The 18,222-nt window shown below is 43.8% G+C and overlaps 1 protein-coding gene across 1 annotated transcript; it reads right to left on the bottom strand.

Moving 5' to 3' along the window:
• Positions 1-824: 824 nt before the first annotated feature.
• Positions 825-15,164, bottom strand: marchf11 (membrane-associated ring finger (C3HC4) 11). The gene is made up of 4 exons (XM_071525870.1): positions 14,769-15,164; positions 10,423-10,578; positions 2,278-2,470; positions 825-1,147 (listed from the first exon to the last, which is right to left on the bottom strand). The coding sequence occupies exons 1-4, from the start codon at positions 15,162-15,164 to the stop codon at positions 825-827; spliced, it is 1,068 nt and encodes a 355-aa protein (XP_071381971.1).
• Between the last annotated feature and the right edge of the window lie 3,058 nt (positions 15,165-18,222).

Below are 18,222 nucleotides of genomic sequence, written 5' to 3' on the forward strand. Positions count from 1 at the left end.
TTAAAAAAAAAGCAAAGTGATAACCTGTGCAGGTGAGAGAAAAACCTGAGAGGCTGATAAAACACCTCACATCAAAACAAACAACAAAGAGCGCAAATCTCCACCAACACTGAACAATTCACCCAAACACATCATTCCTATCACTTGACCTTGCATATTCTTACGATTTGGAATGAAGTCTCTCTCTGTTAGTTTCATAGTCAAAACTTCCATAGTTGCTAAAAAAACAAAAACAAGAATCGTCCAACAGTGGAAATCCCAGATCTGGATCAAATTGGACAAGCCCAAAGCCAATCAGACCACATTTCATGGAAATCTGTTCTTAAGTTTTCTGCTGGCAGACAACAGGGGTGAAAACAAAAGCAAGATGGCAAGCTTGGATAACAGAATGTAAATATCAGCAGATCCAACATGGTGGAAAATAGTAGAACAACAATCAAAAAGATCAATAAAATGAGAAATAAATAATACAAATAAATGGAAGGAAAAGAGCCTCCACCATGGAGGTGAGTGTGGCTCATGTCTGTCTACACAGCTAAATCAGTCAGTCTGAATTTAACTCATAAAGTAAAAATCAACTCTGTTTCTATCAGTCCACACATTCAGAGTTACTTTAAGACTTCAGATAAGCTCTATAAGTGGACAAACAACTCTCCAATCAACACTGTCACCTGAAAATTCAACACTTTAACAGGAAGATTAGCTGTGTAGACAGAAAAAATCAGATTCCATGTTGTTTCTACAGGCTGCCTGGAGAAGCTCAGATCTTTACCACAGAGTGTTAATCATCAGATTTTCTGTTCCTGTGTAAAAACCGCCTGGTGTTACACCGATGTTACACGAATGACGACTTCTCCTGAGTCACTGTCCTGGCCGAGGGGGTTTCGGGGCACCAGGCCGGGGCAGAAGTGGGGGAAACAGAGGCAGGTCCAGGGCCGGGGCCTGAGCCGGGTGGGGTGTAAGGGGCCGTCGGGCCCCAAGGTGGCCAGGGGCAACCAAAGCGTCCTGGGGGCCAGGGAGGAGTGGCCGGTGCTCGTCTCCTCCATGTCCGTGGCCTTGTCGTAGCTCTGGACGTCCCAGTGGAGGTTGACGGCCCGCCAGCGCATGAAGACGTTGTGCACCGCCGCCCCCTCATGGACAATCAAGCCTGTTACAGGGGAAAAGTGGCGGTGTTAAAGGAAAATTCCCCCATCGGACCCTCTTACACTGTTATATACCATCAGTCTGTGATAGTCAATGCATTCCAGGAGTTATTCGGTGATGAAGAGTTGTAATTTATATTTTTTGGTGAACCCACTTTGCCTCAACCTGCTTTGCTACTTCTGCTTGAGTCAGTGATTTCCTACATTTCCCAGAATGCCTTGTGAAAATCCCCAGAGAAGTTGCATGAACTTGTGGCTTTCAAGTAAAGGCAGCCACATGGGCATATACTGTAAGTACAACTAGCTGGCCAACTGGTTCATGAATGTTGGGCTGTGTCTGTGATACGCAGCCACATCCCTTACTCAAACTGCGACCTGTCTCTCTGCTGCAGTGCATTCTGGTCTCTCGCCTGCTCCTGTGGGTGGAGAAATTGGTCTCTCTTCTTCTTCTACGATGGATTTCTCCCTGTATGATTGTTGAACGTCTCTCGGTGCAAAATGGCGGCTCTAGAAAGAAGCCCTCGCTCTTTGATTCTGAGGGACTGACACCAAAACCTGACGTTTACCGCTGAGGTTTTACATCCTGAAACATTTTCTCATATCAAACTCCAAAATGCAAAGTGCATCTCCAATAGCTGTTTTTTAACAGTGTTAAAATGTTTTAGGGTGGATTTTTCCTTTAAAACTGGCCTCTTCCTTCAAGGTAGTCATGTCTTAGATCAGTGGTTCTCAATCATGTGCCATCATCACCCGAAAGTCTGCAGGTTTTAATTCCAACCAAAGTCTGATTTGATTTGATAAATAGAAAAATACATAATTAAAAAAAGATCTCATGTATTTGACCCTAGAAGATGACTTTGCTTTATTAATTCATGCTTGCAGTAAGGTGTACTGAAAACAGCGCAGAATTTTACATGAAAAGCCCTAAAATCATAAATCATAAACATAAAAAGAGAACATTTGTACACGTGAAACAAGACAAAGTACAAAAACATAAAGATTAAAAAGATCAGCAGAATGAAATTTTAGGAAGTATTATGTGCATACGAGGTTACTGAGAAGAAGTGTAGCACGAGAAAGGACTTTGCTTTACATTCAGCTGAGCAACAGTCGTCTCACAGCGGTCCAGGCTCACCTACGCAGACGAGGTCCATGAAGCCGTACATGCCGTAGCAGATCTGGAAGAGGACGTCCCGCCGCTGCCAGACGGCCTGCGGGCTGAGGGCCGACCACAGCAGCCAGGAGATGCTGGCCACCAGGAAGAGCGAGCCCAGGAACACGGCGATGATCTGCACCTTCTCCACCAGCGTGATGGTGATGGACTGCCACTGACAAAACAGCACAGCAGCATGGTGTCACAACCAGAAAAGAAAACATTTCCTGGAGATAATGTGAGGACTAGCTGTGTGTTTAGCTCCACATCAGCACAATGAGCACCAAATAAAACACATTTCATGATTGTAAAACTGTATAGTTCTATTTAAAAAGCGCCCATTTGTGTCTGAAGTAGACTTTGTGCTGTTCTGAGTAACTGCCAAGAGTTAAGCTGTTTTAAATTGGACTACCAGACGTCACTATGCACTCTCCTCATTCATTTCTATGGGGAAGAATAAGCATAAACGTTAAATATCTTAGAGCAGTGATTCTCAACCTTTTTCATATCAAGGACCCCTAATTTACTACACATTAGGGCCACGGACCCCCATTTGATGAGATTTTGTCTCTCTGACCCAAATGAGAATATTTTTATTCCATGACTATCTGTATTGTAGGTAGAGAGATCACAGAGAAACTATGATCAAAACAGTCATTCTTCTGCATTCTCTAATTGTGTTAACTTGTAAATTAAATAATAGTGAAGTTTAACAATTCATCAATTTGCTGGGGACCCCCTGGAACCCCCTCAAGGACCCATGGTGGTCCCCGGACCCCACGTTGAGAAACACTGTCTTAGAGTTCTCAAAAAGGTCTCTAGCTGAAAATATGCAGGTAGTTAAAGGTTTTGCCTATTAATACGAATAAGAATAATCACTTTTTTGTTTTTATCAATTGTACTTTTAAATCAGTTCACTTGAAATGGAAAATGTACTGTACCATTACTTTTTCCACTTGTTTTATATAGTTGGCAAAATGTAGTGCCAGAGTTCCATATGTAAAGAAATATCTGGCCAAATGAGACCATAAATACCTGACATATAGCCTGACATGTATACATACAGTATATATTTATGAATCATATATCCTGGCAAGCTATTTTAAAAATCAGTGAATTTACTGATGAATACTGTATGGTGAGATAAGCTCATCAAAATACTTTTCTTCGATAATATATCCTGGGATAAGATACATAACTTCATACATTCCATGCCAATTATAGCCTATTTCTGTATCATGTATATTAATATACAGTATATATATACATGTATGTAGAACACAGTATATGAAATTGGGCATTTTTGTAATATTGGTATACATTTTCTCCACATATTCTGCATATATGTGTGTATGGATAAAAACATTTGTGTTGTTGTGTTGTTGTTTTTGCTCATAGTTTAGGGTTCAGCTCGCCCGATTGGGGCTCAAATATACGGTTAGTTGTGTATTGGATGAAGTTCATTTCTGCAGCCTGTCTTGGTGACATTTAGAACATTGTTGGTTTGTTGCGCAACAATGGAACTGAATTCTCTTTGCGCCCGATGTCAGACAAGTTTCCATTCTTCACCAAACCGTTTCACTCAAACAACACCTGTCACAGGGCAAATACTGAGTGAATTCACAGATCTGTTTCAGTTGGGGAGAGAGTGTGGGCGGCAGAGCTCAGTGAGTATCTTACTGTGGCAGGATGCTAAAACCCAGACAGATATTTTCATTCAGCCTCAAAGTTTATCATCACATGTGCCGAGAATAATCACAGTCCACAAGAGTTATTTCATTTTAATCCTAGTCCAACAGTAATATGATTGTAATATTTATTGTAAATGGCTTGTCTGTGTGATTACAAAGATCTCTGTAGGCTTTACCCGATCCTCCCTGTCTGGTTATGAAGACACAAAACCTGATGGAAACACAGGAGTCCAACTGGAAAAGCCGTTTGACCAACGCCACCGGCAGGATTCACCAGGTGAGCAAGTACTGTAAGAGCCACAGAGAGGATGAGCTACACATGTCAACAGCAACGGATACTGACATGTGTGTTAGAAAATGACACGTGTGTTTTAAAGAGTCTTCTCTCGGTGCTACAGGCCGCCGCGAGCCTGCAGGTCACCACCCAGGCCTGGATGGAAAACCTCATGAACAACAACAGAGCGGCTGAAGTCCGGGGGCGGGAATACGAGGCGGCGAGCGGGCAGTTCCACGCTGCGCTGAACGCCTGCTACAAGCACGGCAACATCTCCAAACAGGAAGTGAAAGAGGCAAAGAGGAAGTGGAAGAGGGAGATGAAGAAAGTAAAACAGGAGGACAAGAGGAGGAATGAGCCCTGGGGAAGCTGCTGAATATTTATGATTATATTACTACAGATAGAATATAATAAAGCTAAAAGTATGAGGTCAACAAGACTGAACAACCAATGATATTATAGTTGTAGCACTTTAAGGAGATGCTTAATAAGAGGTGAGCAGCTTCTTCAAGACAAGTTATTATTTTGTCAGTGTTTCTATGAGATTTGGGCGTTTGCACATTCCAGGCTCACAGTTCTGTGAGAAACACACAAGATGTTCCTTTAGAGTTTAATCTGATAATGGTGAAGCAGATTCAGTATTCTGGAGTTTTAGGCACTGAAGGTGTAAATATGGGTCAAAGGTTACATATTAAGTGAGCATGTAGGAATGTTGCTTATTATAGGTACTTTTCCATTTCTTACTGGAGCTGGATGGGAAGGACACAAGGGGGGGCAACATTTCAAGGATAATCTCAAAACTCCAATTTAGGCATTTATCCAGGACCCTTATCCAAAGCAGGTTGGGAGCATTTCCACATGGCTGTTGATGGACACAGCACTGGCTGCTGTGGGAACTGAACCTGTGACATTCTGGCTACGGGACGGTCTCTCTAGCCACTAAGTCAACCTGCAGCTTGAGCAGGACAGAGACCCCAGAGGCCCCAGAGGCCCCAGAGGCCCCAGAGGCACGGCAGAAGTTGGCTGCAAAATTCCTCAAAACCCCTCAAAAGTCTTGATGGTAGCATCGATTAGGCTAGCGATTCTCAAACTTTTTCATATCAAGGACCCCAAAGTTAGTCCACATTAGGGCCACAGACCCCCATTTGATGAGATTTTGTCTCTCGGACCCAAATCTGAGAATATTTTTACTGTTAGATATGATTCCATGACTATCTGTATTGTAGGTAGAGAGATAACAGGTAAACTAGGATCAAAATGGTCATTCTTCTATATTCAATAAGTGTATTAACTTCTTGTAAATGAAGTAATGGTGAAGTTCAACACTTTATCCAGGACCCCTGGTGGTCCCCGGACCCCATGTTGAGAACCACTGGATTAGGCAAACGAATGGAGCGGTACAAGGCTGACAATAGACATTTAGCTGCAGCTCTCATCCAGAGTGGCTCACAATGACTGAAGTGACTGACGGTGAGCTTGTGATGTCATTGGCCGAAGGCATTGGGTTTCTAGAGAGTGAGAAAAATATGCTGTAAAGGCTGTAAAGGCTGTGGTACTCTGAGAGCGATCTCCCCAATGACGGCTCCCACTGCCTGGAGCTTTGATTCTTGTCCTCCCCTCCTAAAGGGGGCGCTCTGATACCCTAATGCCTGTATTCAACACCACTATAACGGTAAGGGTGGTAGAGAAAGGAAGAGAATTAAGGAAGTGCAAAACAGGGAAGCAGAGCTCAAATGATGGGGAAAGACTATGGACAGCAGTGCAGGATAAAAGAAAAAAGAGAATCATCTTCCAAGAAGCTGAAACCCTGATGGACAACACAGCAGTTAACAGCTGAGCAAACAGTGAGAATAATGATGAAAGAAGAGGGGAAGCCTGGACAACCAAGACTGACTGGAAGGTGAACATGAAGGCCGACTTTCTGCATGGAGGTACAACACATTTCACTATTTATTCATTTACATGAGGCTCTTCTCCAGAGTGACTTGCTTATAGTGAGCAGGTAGGGGTTCAGGGTCTGGTTCAAGTAGTGAAAACTTTCCTTGTGTCTAGTCAAGTCATGGAGGTTTGAAGTGTAAAACCACTGAACCAAGAGGCTAACAAATGCAAATATGCCAAGCCAGTGATGCTCCAAAGCATGAAAACTGAGGTGGAACACAAGCTTCAGTGAGAAGGCTTAAAGGCAGGATAAAAGAAACAGAAATTTAAGCGTTTAAAGAACGTTTCATCAGTGAAAAAAGAGAAAGTCACACAGGGTATCGACCGGGACAAACCAAACCGTGTGTCGGAACAGAAGTCAATAATGAGGAAAAATGGGAGGGAGAGGAGGGAAGAAAAGTGTCTTGTCACAGACAGGAAGCACAGAACGAACCGCATCATCATAAAAACAGACAGAAAACAGAAAAATGTTGACGCTGAGAGAAAGAAATGGGATGAACAGGACAACCAGGAAGTGCAGCACAGCACAGTGTAGGACTGACACCACTGGAGCCCTGCACTGCATCCTATACTGAGCATATAATACAATATAATAGCCCCTGCATCCTGATAATGAGCTGTAACTCCTTTTGCACAACGCACGTCTCAGAGGAACAGGCAGTGAGTTTAACCGTCTATAATCTACACTGAGATACGACAGAAAGCAGAGGACTGCTAAGCCTTAGGAGAGTGTGTTTGTGGGGTTGGGACTGAACTCCTGCCAATAACTGGAGTCCCATCTGGACACTACAGATCTTAAAGGTCTGTGTTCTTCAATACGATGCTCCAGAATGCAGATATTTCAAGCCACAGGAGTCTCTTTTTGTAGAGTTTGGAGGAAAGGGAATGGCTGCTGAAATCCTGTCACGCCATACAGACAGTATAGACTTTAAAGGAACAGTTCACCCCCAAAATGAGCATCTAGTCATTATCTTCTCACTCCCATGTCAGTCGAAACTCCACTTGAAGTTCGTAGGACCCCCGTTTGCCCCCCTGTAGATCAATATCAGCCTTCTCTCAAACTATTGAAATTAACAGAGCCTGCTTTTTACAGCTCCAAAAACTGTATAAAATTTCCATGAATTTTCTCCAACCAGCTCACGCAGGAGAATCCGAGTGTTTCCTGGCCAAACAATTGCATTGTGGGTCCAAAAATGCAATGTTCTCATCATTATCTCCTCGCTGTTACAGGGGCTAACTCACTGTCTGCGGTGATCCAATGAACTTCTATGGAGTTTCGACTGAAATGAGGGTGAGTAGACAATGACTGAATTTTCATTTTTGGGTAAACTGCTCCTTTTAAACCCGAGGACTGCCAAGGAGTCTGTATATATGTGCAGTTGGGACTGACTGGCGTCCCATCAGGAGAGTCCAGGCTTTAAAGGCTTATATTGTAGCTTACAGCGAGATACAGCAGAGAGCAGAGACGTGTCGAGCCTCTGGACTCTGCAGGTTTGCCGTTGGGGATAAAACCCCGAGAGCGATGAGCGTCCGAGCCACAGACTGAACCTCAGTGAACATCAGTTTGCCTCAAGCTACCAAACTGAGGGAAAACAAGCTACTGCCTCACGGCTGGTTTTGTGTTGGAAAAAATCCTCTAATAATGTTTTTTAACAACTTCTAAATAATGAAAATAAAAATGTTTCCACAGAAGACAGGGCTTTTTTCTGTTATTTTAATAGGATGGGATAGTACAGTCTGATGTCTTTCATTTAGTATCCAGCAAATGGAGGAAAAGTGTAATTTTGAGATGGAAAAATTTTGAAAAAGACAATTATGGAATAGGTGCATTTTTGTGGTAGAGTTTTGAGGTGATAGCATGTCTGGAGCAGTTTAAGCAAACAGTTTGATTGAAGCAAATGCTTTGATAAGCAGATGGCTTTATTTGCCAGTTAGATTTGTTGTCAGTTTGCCAGTGAAGATGGCTGTTTTCCTCCACCAGAGAAGCTTTTGGCTGTGGATATTTCTGGGCATAATTTTAACCAGCGGGTCGATACACCGGAGGTTGTAAAGACAACCTCTTGTTAATGCCTCCATAATAACATGGAGAGCACGCTCCATGGGGGAGTGATGTAACCTCAAGAATGTATGCAGCAGTTAAAAAAGCCAGAGAAAATGTAATGGACACAGCCGCCTGCCTCTCAGGCTGCGTTCTGGTGCCGCACCGCTTGTCAGGCAAAATCCACAAACCTGCAAAAAGTATGTTTTTCAAGAATTGAAAGAATCTGACTAATGTTTGCCTTCTCACTGACGTCCATGTACAGTATGTTTGACTTTATACACTGAGGTTTTAACAGGTGTCAAGGGCCCACAGCTCGTGAAACTCACTTAACACACAAATGACCATGAAAACATTCAAGTAAGAAAAAGAAAAACGGCAACGCTGCAGGTGTGTGTTTTTTCCATGACAGTAGTGACAGATTAAAAGACATTCATAGACACTGATTAACAGAAAAAGTTAGCACACTTTCATAAATTACTAAGCAATAATTCAACAGTAGTTGTTGCGAGAGGGGAGTGTGTTACTTATTAAATTTCTCCATTCATGTTTTCCCAGCCAGTCACACTTGAAAACACTTGAAAATAACTAGACAATAAACAGCAGAGAAGAACCTGGCAAGATTTGTGTAAGGGTTAATGTACAGCGGACGCTGCCTTTAATTGGGGTGTTGAATCACCCTGAAGGGGCTTATTTTACTCTATCCTGTGTATTACACAGCTACTTACCAAAGACAATTATTTGACAGGAAATACTGATTTAAAATGATTTTATTACAGGCTAAAGAAATTTACCTGCTAACACCGTAAAAAACTAGTCCAGCCGGACTCTCTGTAAGCAAGCAGTCAGTCTTTTTGGCACAAGATGTCGCCTCTTAATGTGATTGGAAATCAACAAAATGGAGCGGACTTCTTCATTGCAAAGTGATACAGTATGATTAGATGTGAAACAGCGGGCTGTTATTCAGAAATAACAGACTGCAGAATGCCTTCATTGGCCAATCAGAACTGGGTATTCAACAAAGTCAAGTAATAATCCAGGTTAGTCACACTGAAGTGAAAAAAAACTTTTTCACCTTTCCAGCTCATTGAAACTGTCATACCATACACCTATCTGACAGTTTCTGACAAAAAAATGACACAAATTTTTCTTGTACTTCTATATTAAAATCGTATTACTCTTATTATTTCTCTCCCTAACTGATCTCCCATTGGTTTATACTTTTGAATGTTTCCTCCCTGCATTATGTCCCGCCCCAACATCCTGTTTCAACAGGAAATACATCACATTAAGGAAGCAAGACGCTCTCAAAATGCAGCTTCTTTGTGACTTTCCTGAGGTACAGTGTATCTATCAGCTCAGGGTCAGTATGGTAAACCAGTGGTTCTCTATCATGTGCCATCGTGACCCGAGAGTCTGCAGGTTTTCATTCCAAACACCACAGCAGGTTTTCTTGCCCTGATGAAGACCTTATGGTTGAATCTCATTGGCTCTAAGCCATGACCATGAAGGCTGTTTATTTATATTTCAAGCTTTAAGTCTCTTCCCTCCTTACTGGATTTACAGTGCCTTGGACTTTGTGTATACAGTAGTTTACTTTTTCTCTCTGGAGATTTTCAATCTTAGAGCTAGTATCTGGGTTTTCTATAGATTTGATTCCTGTTCCCAATGAGCACCTATAAACCAAAGGACTTCACAACTGCTTCTTAATCCACAAGAGCACCAAGTGTTACTCCTGTCTACCACAGCAGCTTATTTCACTTATAACACACCTACAACCAGACAGGGAGGAACCAATCGGTGAAATCAGCTGCTGAAACTACTGCTTACAACTCTAACCACTCTACTAGGATAGATTTTTGATCAACACTTTTGAGTTCTAAAAAAGGCTGTACTTACGCCTTCTTTTACTTTCAATTTCAAAGAGTACAATGAGTCATTTACTGTAAAACAGGATCATTCTGGACTTTATGTCTCATCGTTTATTCTAGCTTTGTTAATATGATAAAAAAAGTAGTAGAGTAAAATGTTTGTGCAATTTAAATGAAGTAACAGTGCTTTTACTTCAGAAAAATATTTCAGCAGTCTTTCCACCTTTGTAAATATTTGACAGTGGTCAAAATTTCTCGTGTTCATGCATCATCGCTCTCAGTCACCCTCACTCAGTCAGATCTGCGGTCTGTTACCTGCCACGGTCTCTTCATGTTGATGGCGATGACGTGGAAGCGGTAGCAGCAGAGCTCGCAGGTCCAGCAGCCTCGCTCGCTGATCCACTTCAGGAGGCAGTGCTGGTGGGTGTAGCGGACCGAGCCGTCACAGCGACACGGGTTCAGCAGGTCGCCCTGGAGACCGGCAAGAGGGCAAAGGTCAAGTCTGAGCAAAGACGAGGAGAGCGTGGCGACAGCAGAGATTTGGGCTAAAAGCTGATTTGATATAAACAAATAAATCAAATCGAAACATTCAGCTACTTGCAAAAACAGAGGGAATCTACAGGAGGTGACAAAATAATGAAAACCCCACATGAAAAATTAATTTCCATGGGCAGCAAGAGTTTTACTGCCCAATAGCACAAAATGACCTCAATAAATCTGGGGCTTAATAGGGTTGTTGATCAATACTAATGACTCAATGATTACTTTGCCAGCTGCTGAGGTTTCTGGCTTTCAAAACTCTCTCTCACTTTCTGGCCCGTTCTCTGTTTTGGAACAAAATGACATCTTGAAAACTGGCTTTTCCAAGTTAAAACCACAAAGGCCGAAGCGGTTTTATTATTCCAGTATTTAGCATTCACTTGACATTTCTATTGAATCTCTGCTCTAATTAGCTGGCTTTGATGTTGGTGCAATTCCTACTGGTCATTGGTCGGGGTTGATAACGGTCATAGATTACTGAATGCCCCTTTAAATACGGCTGAATCACACAGGTGAGTCATACCAATTAGTGTGACAACGATGCGCTCATGCACACTGCCTGAGAAACTCAAGAGTGGTTTCTTGAACAGCAGGATGGAGTCACACTGCTTCCATCTCGCCACTCAGACCCAGATCCTTTATGTGAAGCAGATTTCCACCTCCTTCATCCCTCAAAGATCAGGAGAGGCTTTCCTTCTTGAAGAAAGCTCCAGTATCCCACTAGACACTGTTCAGCATGCAGCACCAGGAGAACTGAAGCTGGTCTGAAGGCAAAGGGTGGCCCTGCTCCGTATTAGCTGATATTCATATATAATTAGGTGTTTCTGCTATTCTGATCACCCCCTGTGGTACTAGCGACAGATGAAACCGCTGACTCTTAAGAAAAACAATTTTGCTTTTACGCCAATATTAGAGCCACCTCCCCGATATTAAGTTTGCAGCCCTTTGCACAATCCATGTGTCATTTTGCCAAGGTTTAGAAAGCCTCGTTTTCAGGCTTCTGTTTGGCCATTTCCTCCCATCAGGTCATACATCAGAGAAAATGCAGGACTTGTTCACCAGAGGGCTTTACCAGCATCGCTCAGATCAATGATCATTTCTCAAAGCTAGAGCACTTACGGATATTAATGGTGGGATCCTGCATGAAACGCCTGACATTAATCATACAGCCGTTTCTGTTTGGTATGTGTTTTTTTTCTTTTTTTTTTTTCTTGAGGTATTCCTCGAGCGGCCATTACTGTTGTTTGGACCTGCAGGCTGCGCTGTGAGTGGCATATTAATAGTATATTAAGGTCAGTGGTCAGCGAGCTCATTTTTCATCTTGTCATATTAACCTTGTGGGTTTGAGAGGACCTCAGAGGCCTCCGCTCCAAATGAATTAGGGCAGGCCGTCTTGAAGTGATTGATAAAACCAATGTCAAGGACGATTTTAATAACATCATGAATGCCTAGGGGGATGTTTGAAGAAAACACTCCGCTGGTTTTAACACTAGAAGGGCCAATGCAAGTTGAGGGTCTAAGAGAAACCGACAAGCCTTCAGTTGAAAGGTGTAAATGTAATTCTAAACTATTTCCTTGCCTGATTTCGTAAATCTAACGACACCGGTTTCCACAAAAAGTTGTAGGAGTCTAGAAAAAGTCATGCAGGGACATTTTGAAACCTGAGATATTTCACTTCTGGTGTTAAATAACCTCTCACTCTCACCCCACCTGGTAGGTCAAGAATATTTATAGTGTCACATTTCTGTTTCCCAATCTCCCTGATAACCTGTACCGCCTCACAGCTGGCCCAGCCTGTGGCCCTGTATCGAAATCAAATATCTGTCTGGACCCGGAGGCACAACTATTAGATTAGCCCTGCTAATAGGCTATAGCCCACGTTCAGAAGACAGGATATTCACTTAGGCATTTACTGCCCTGACTCCTCTCTTTCCCTCAGCTCCGGCCTGGATGACTCGTCCCTCATCGAGACTCGCTGTCACGAGCCGGACAGGCCTGCAGAGTGTCAGGTTTCAGTGGAGTCGGGACGGAGCGGTCATCCATCCCCGGAAGTCCGCATCTGTCTGTCCACCTCCAGGCAGACAGGCAGGCAGGCAGACAGGCAGACAGACAGGCAGGCAGGCAGGCAGACAGACAGGCTGTAGGGCTAATGTTAGGCCGATGTATTGATTGGCCGGTATATGGGACCAATATTGGCCTTTTATCAAAAACGGGATCTGGTCCATTCAGTGTTGCCCACCTCTGATATGATGGATATGATACAGATTGATTATGTATTTATTGAAGAATTGACCAATATTACACTGGCTGTTGCATTATTATGATTATACTGGTTTTCAGTGGAGAGTTTTAGTGTCCCATGGTGGACTAAATGCTGTTTCAGAGGGTTTTCCATCCTGACAAAAATTTAATTCTGGCGCAAACAATGAATACTTGTTTTTTGTTACTTTCGGGACATTAAAATGGCCACATTTAAAGTTATTGAATCACAGTTTGTAACTACATTTTGCTCTGTATAAGAACTTCAACTAAATGTCTATAATGTAAATGCAGTTGTAATGAAACACTGATGTGGACAGTAGATGCAGCCTATGTGTGTGTGTAAAGTTTTATCACTGAAGCAGTTTCTTCTTCACTGAAATGAAGTTAGTAGCTAGTAGGAGTGTTTAGTAATAAAGTGCTGTCCATGGTGCTGAAGAGTGCAGACAGGCAGAAATGGGGTTTAGCTGTGGATCGCTATGCAACCAGGTTGTATTGTTCACATGGTTTACCTAGGTCAGTGGTTCCCAAAGTGGGGCCCAGGGACCTCCACGGTTCCTTGAGTGGGTTTCAGGAGGCCCCTAGCAAAATACTTTCATTTCACTATTATTTTGCTTCTCAGATGGGGTTTCTTTGGACAAAATCTTTTCAATTGGTGGGCTGGTCCAGTGTGAACATATATTTGCGGGTCCTTAACATGAAAAGGCTGACCTCAGTTAAAACGTTTTAGAGTTTACTAAGCACATTAATCTAAACTGGTCATTTGTATGACAAGGCACTCCAGCCATGTTGGATGTTTCATGTGGTTACAAGTCGTTCTCCCTCTGGCCCGGTGTGGTTTTGGCTTTTTCTGTGTTGTATTATTGATAGTACACCATGCTAGACCGATAGTTTAAGCTGCTTTAACATTCTCTTTGTGAGCTTCATGTTAGCTGCCTTGAAAGAGTAACTCCAGTTGAAACAGCCGCCTGTTAGGATACTTATGTTTAGATGAGCAGCTCATTTTAACACTCCTGCCTACAGTAATGAGGCCCACTCAACAGACTGAGCTTTGCCATGTAGACCAGGGGCTTCCAAACCATTTAATGTCATGACTTTGATAAGACTTTGTCTAAGGAACCCCATTAGAGAAGATTTTAGCTGTGAGCTGTGAGACTATATTAGACTTAATAAAGAATTACATAACCCAGCTTCTATGGAGTGAAATAATAGTGAAACCAAACTATCCCTAATGTTGCTGGGGACCATGTGGGACCATCTCATGGACCCCTGGAGGTCCCTGGATCTAATTTGTGGACCCTTTTTAATGCAGGCTCCAGTTGTCGGGTGCTGTCCGTGGTGCTGAACTCACCGCCCAGCACAGCTAAAGGTCCCATATTATAGGAATTCAAATTTTCCTCTATAAATATATGATCAAAGATGTTTAAAGGGGACACTGTAAAAATTTGATTTCGTTTGAGTGGTTACATTTAAAGTTATTGCATTTTCAAAATCCCAGATGCCTTTTTCAAGGCAGTTTCAGACTTGGAACTTGGAACGCATACAATTGGACTCGGTCCTGATTGGCTCCCTCACTAAAGAATTAGAAGAAATCCGTCCAATCAGGCCAGTTTGCAGCATTTGAACTGGAAAGCCTCCACTCAGCAGGTTTACCTCATTTGAATTAGTGGAGCTGCTGCTGGCGGCCAGTCAGAGTCCAGTAATTTCATTCAGTTTAACTACTCCAATTAAACTTTTAGCTGAACTGCGTTTAATTGCAGAACACCATGAAGGACATTACTCTTATCCTGAGAGAGAGGAGATATGAAAACTGAATATTATTGGAGCTTTAAACGGTTTGACCCGCATGTCAGTCTGGTTACCTGCTCTGCGCCTTGGAAGCATATCCGACAGCTCGGAGTGGGGATGCAGGTTTCGCTGCTGCAGTTTGAATGCATCGCCTGCGCCTTGCAGCATCTCCCCCCGGCCACCCCCTCCTCGCTGGAGAAATCCCCCCCGTTGTTCTCCACATTGAATTTCCGTGCGGCTCCCCCAGATGCATCCAGTCGCTCCCTGCCTCCTCCTCCCTCCTCCTCATCCTCCTCCTCCGCCTCATCCTCCTCATCCTCCTCCTCCTCATCATCGGGGTGCGGATGTCCTTGCGAGCCGTGCGGTTCGCCTTCCTCCCAGGTGTGGTGGGTTATGGCAGCGCCTCCCTGTGGCTCTCCCCTCCTCGCCTCCCCACAAGCTGGACCCGCCTCTCCCTCCTCTGCGCTCATGATAAAATGAAAAGTCGAAATAAAATTGCATAGATGCCGCCCGACAATTTACACTGTATCCACCAGCCGCGACGCAGGGATGTGTGTGTGGCGGTTCCCAAATCACGGCGCTCTCGGCGAATGTGCCTCCGCTCCGTGGATGTCGAACCGAACCGAGCCGCGCTCCTATAAACCGGGGCCGGATCCCAGGAGTGACGTTACGGTGTGGCAGGTTGACAGAGTTGTGGATCAGCGGCCGGATCTCCCCGGTGCTGCGGGCCGTCGGTCGGCTGGAACCGCCTCATGCGCTCCAGAGACCCGGGGAACGTTTCCAAACAGCCTCCATGCATCGCAACGGGACTCCCAGCCGTCCTGAACCGCCGGATTCCCCCCGTCCTCCTCCTCCTCCTCCTCCTCCTCCTCCTCTTCCTCTTCCTCCTTCTCACCGAGGAAGCTGACAGTCACGCAGCAGGGGTGGGCTACTGTTTAGGGAGACCCGGGTGCAAGCTCCTGGTGTCGCCGAGCATCCGCCCTGCTGAAGTGCCCTTGAGCAAGACGCTGAATCCCGAAACCAGCTGCAGGTTTTCTGAGGAGCTCCGAGCACTCTGAGGAAGTAGAAAAGACAATTTCCCCGCGGAGATCAATAAAGCATCACATCATTATCCCATTAATATGATGGAGGAGATAACTTTCCAGATCTGTGCACGCACCAGAGAAGACCGGCTACTGATGTTGCCCCTGCACATCCGCCTCAAGGAAGGCAATGAGAAAACCAAGGAGAAGAGGAAGCGATGAGCTGCATCAGGTTCACAGCAACAGCAGCCCGGGGCGATGTGAAGGGAGTCCGCCTGCCAGCCAGTGAGAATATTTATGTGGTGTGATGTGGCGACCCACAGCTCCCTCTCTGGATTAAAGGGGTCACCTGCTGGGTTACAAATGCTGTCATTATCAGGGGTGCTGGCGTAAACCTCTCGGAATTTAAAGAGGCAATTCAGCTTGTAAATGATAGAGCTCTTATAGGTGGCTTCAGCCTGTGGTTCTCTAAATGTGGTGGAGGGACCCACAGAGGTACTTGATGGGGTTCCAGGGGTGCTTGAGAGGGTTCTAGGGGTCTTTGGGGGGGGGGGGGGGTTCAGAGGGTCCTTAGCCAAATAATAAATTTAATTTCACCATAATTTAATTTGGGCTAATAGCTCTCATAAGTGGCTTAAACAGAAGTTCTCAAAATGTGGTAAAAGGTCCCCCCCAGGGGTCTTTGGGGGGTTTCCAGGGTTCCTTGAAGGGTTCCGGGGGTCTCTGAGGGGGTTCCAGAGGGTCCCTAGCAAAATGAGGATTAGTTAAATTTCACTATAATTTAGTTAAGGCTAATAGCTCTCACAGGTGGCTTAAACCAGTGGTGGGCAAAATGTGGTTGAGGGTCCCACAGGGGTCCTTGAGGGGGTTCCAGGGGTCCTTGAAGGGGTTCCAGAGTGTCCCTAACAAAATGAGGATTAGTTTCACTATAATTTAATTTGTTAGAGATTATCCCAATTAGAGAGTGTGTACGAATGACTATTTTAGTCACTCTAACCACTACTGTCTCCCATGTACAGTGTAGACACTAATTTAATAACCCCTGGCTTCAACTAATTTACACAATATAAGGTGCAGTTTGTTACAGGTTGATATTTTGCTATACTGATGGTCCAGTATAGGAGTGCAAAATATGGTTACAGCCCCAAAACAGTTGTAATCAAAAGCATATTTGACTATGGGGCGTTAACTGGGGCAACATCACCTCACTGTAGTGTAGATTAGAGCCTGAACCCACACTAAGATTTGGATTATGTGTTTCCATTTGCAGTCAGAGAAGATTTGAGATGCTGTTTCACATCCAATAGATCAAATTTAACGTAACCATTTCAAATTTGCATGTTTTTACCCATTTGAAAACATGTTCAAGCATCTAACATCACCCACATGTTAAGGTCTGGTTGCACAGCTACTTATATGAAGGCATAAATGTCATTTTGACCAAAATATCAGACAAGATGAGAGCCCTGTTATAATATATACATGATATCCACACTAAGTTATATAACGACCCGGGTGCCATGAAGAAGAATCAGAGTGCAGTAAGAGGAATCAGGAGAACATGAGAGGAGTGAGTTTATGACGGGAAGGTTTCCAGTTTGGATCCCCAGAGCGGAACAATCTGAGCCAGGAGAAGTGAATGAGTAATGATCTGCCCTGCCTTATAAATACTGCTGAGGAGCCTGTGAGCAAGGCATTCAACCCTCAGATACAGCCAACAGTAGAAGTCTGTGGTTGTCCTGGTTAAATCCAAGGTGGGAATCTTCCCTGGATGAATTAAGATAAAAATAGTAAATTTCTTTCAGTGAAGATTTCCATTGAACAGATTTGTTTAGCCAAATAAACATAAGCATTATCTCTACAACTAGACCATATTCTAGGCTTCAGAAAGGGCTAAAAAAAAAATCGAAATTGATGCCCTGAACTACTTTGCCGTAGCCTAAGATCTCATTATCAACCTCCAAATGGACCGTCAGATAATAAAGTTCAAGGAGCCTCAGCGAATCATTTGTGGAAGGAGACTGCTTTTCCAAGAAGAATCTGCCTCTTTTTTTTTTTTTTTTGAGGATGTCTATCGCTTTCCGGGGAGCGGGCCAGTAATGGACTCTAATGCAGCAAAGGAAATTACCCACTCATGTCCAATCACTACCTATGAGGCACCGATCAATACCAGGCCCCCAGGGCTCGGAGGGAGATCGGGATCATGCTTAGAGCAGGGAGGGCAGGGTAAACTGCTTCTCAACAAGTTTTTTTTTTTTGGGGGGGGGGGGGGGCGGTTGAGATGTACTGTGTCCGAATTAATAGGAACAAAATGGAGGAATTTTAAACGGCCCCCGGATGGAGAGGGAAGTTAAGAATGAAGATTGTTGGTATCCATTTTGGGGAAAAAAATAAACGAGAACCTGACGTTTGTCATTCAGTATTTGTACAATATAATTAATAATAATACAATATAATTCAAGAGGTAGACAGAAAGATGGATGGATGGATGGATGGATGGATGGAT

The sequence above is a fragment of the Centroberyx affinis genome, unplaced genomic scaffold, assembly GCF_046629955.1.
Source record: "Centroberyx affinis isolate AG114_WGS23_722 - 3 ecotype Tasmania unplaced genomic scaffold, CSIRO-AGI_Caff_v1 ptg001347l_1, whole genome shotgun sequence".
NCBI classification, from domain to species: Eukaryota; Metazoa; Chordata; class Actinopteri; order Beryciformes; family Berycidae; genus Centroberyx; species Centroberyx affinis.

What these genes read in the sequence shown, in the direction of transcription:
- marchf11 (XM_071525870.1), bottom strand. Translation starts at nt 15,164, where the DNA reads ATGAGCGCAGAGGAGGGAGAGGCGGGTCCAGCTTGTGGGGAGGCGAGG. An exon ending in ACATGAAGAGACCGTGGCAG is followed by an intron (nt 2,471 to 10,422) that starts GTAACAGACCGC and finishes CTGTTTTGTCAG; the next exon opens with TGGCAGTCCATCACCATCAC. An exon ending in CATGGACCTCGTCTGCGTAG is followed by an intron (nt 1,148 to 2,277) that starts GTGAGCCTGGAC and finishes CCCCTGTAACAG; the next exon opens with GCTTGATTGTCCATGAGGGG.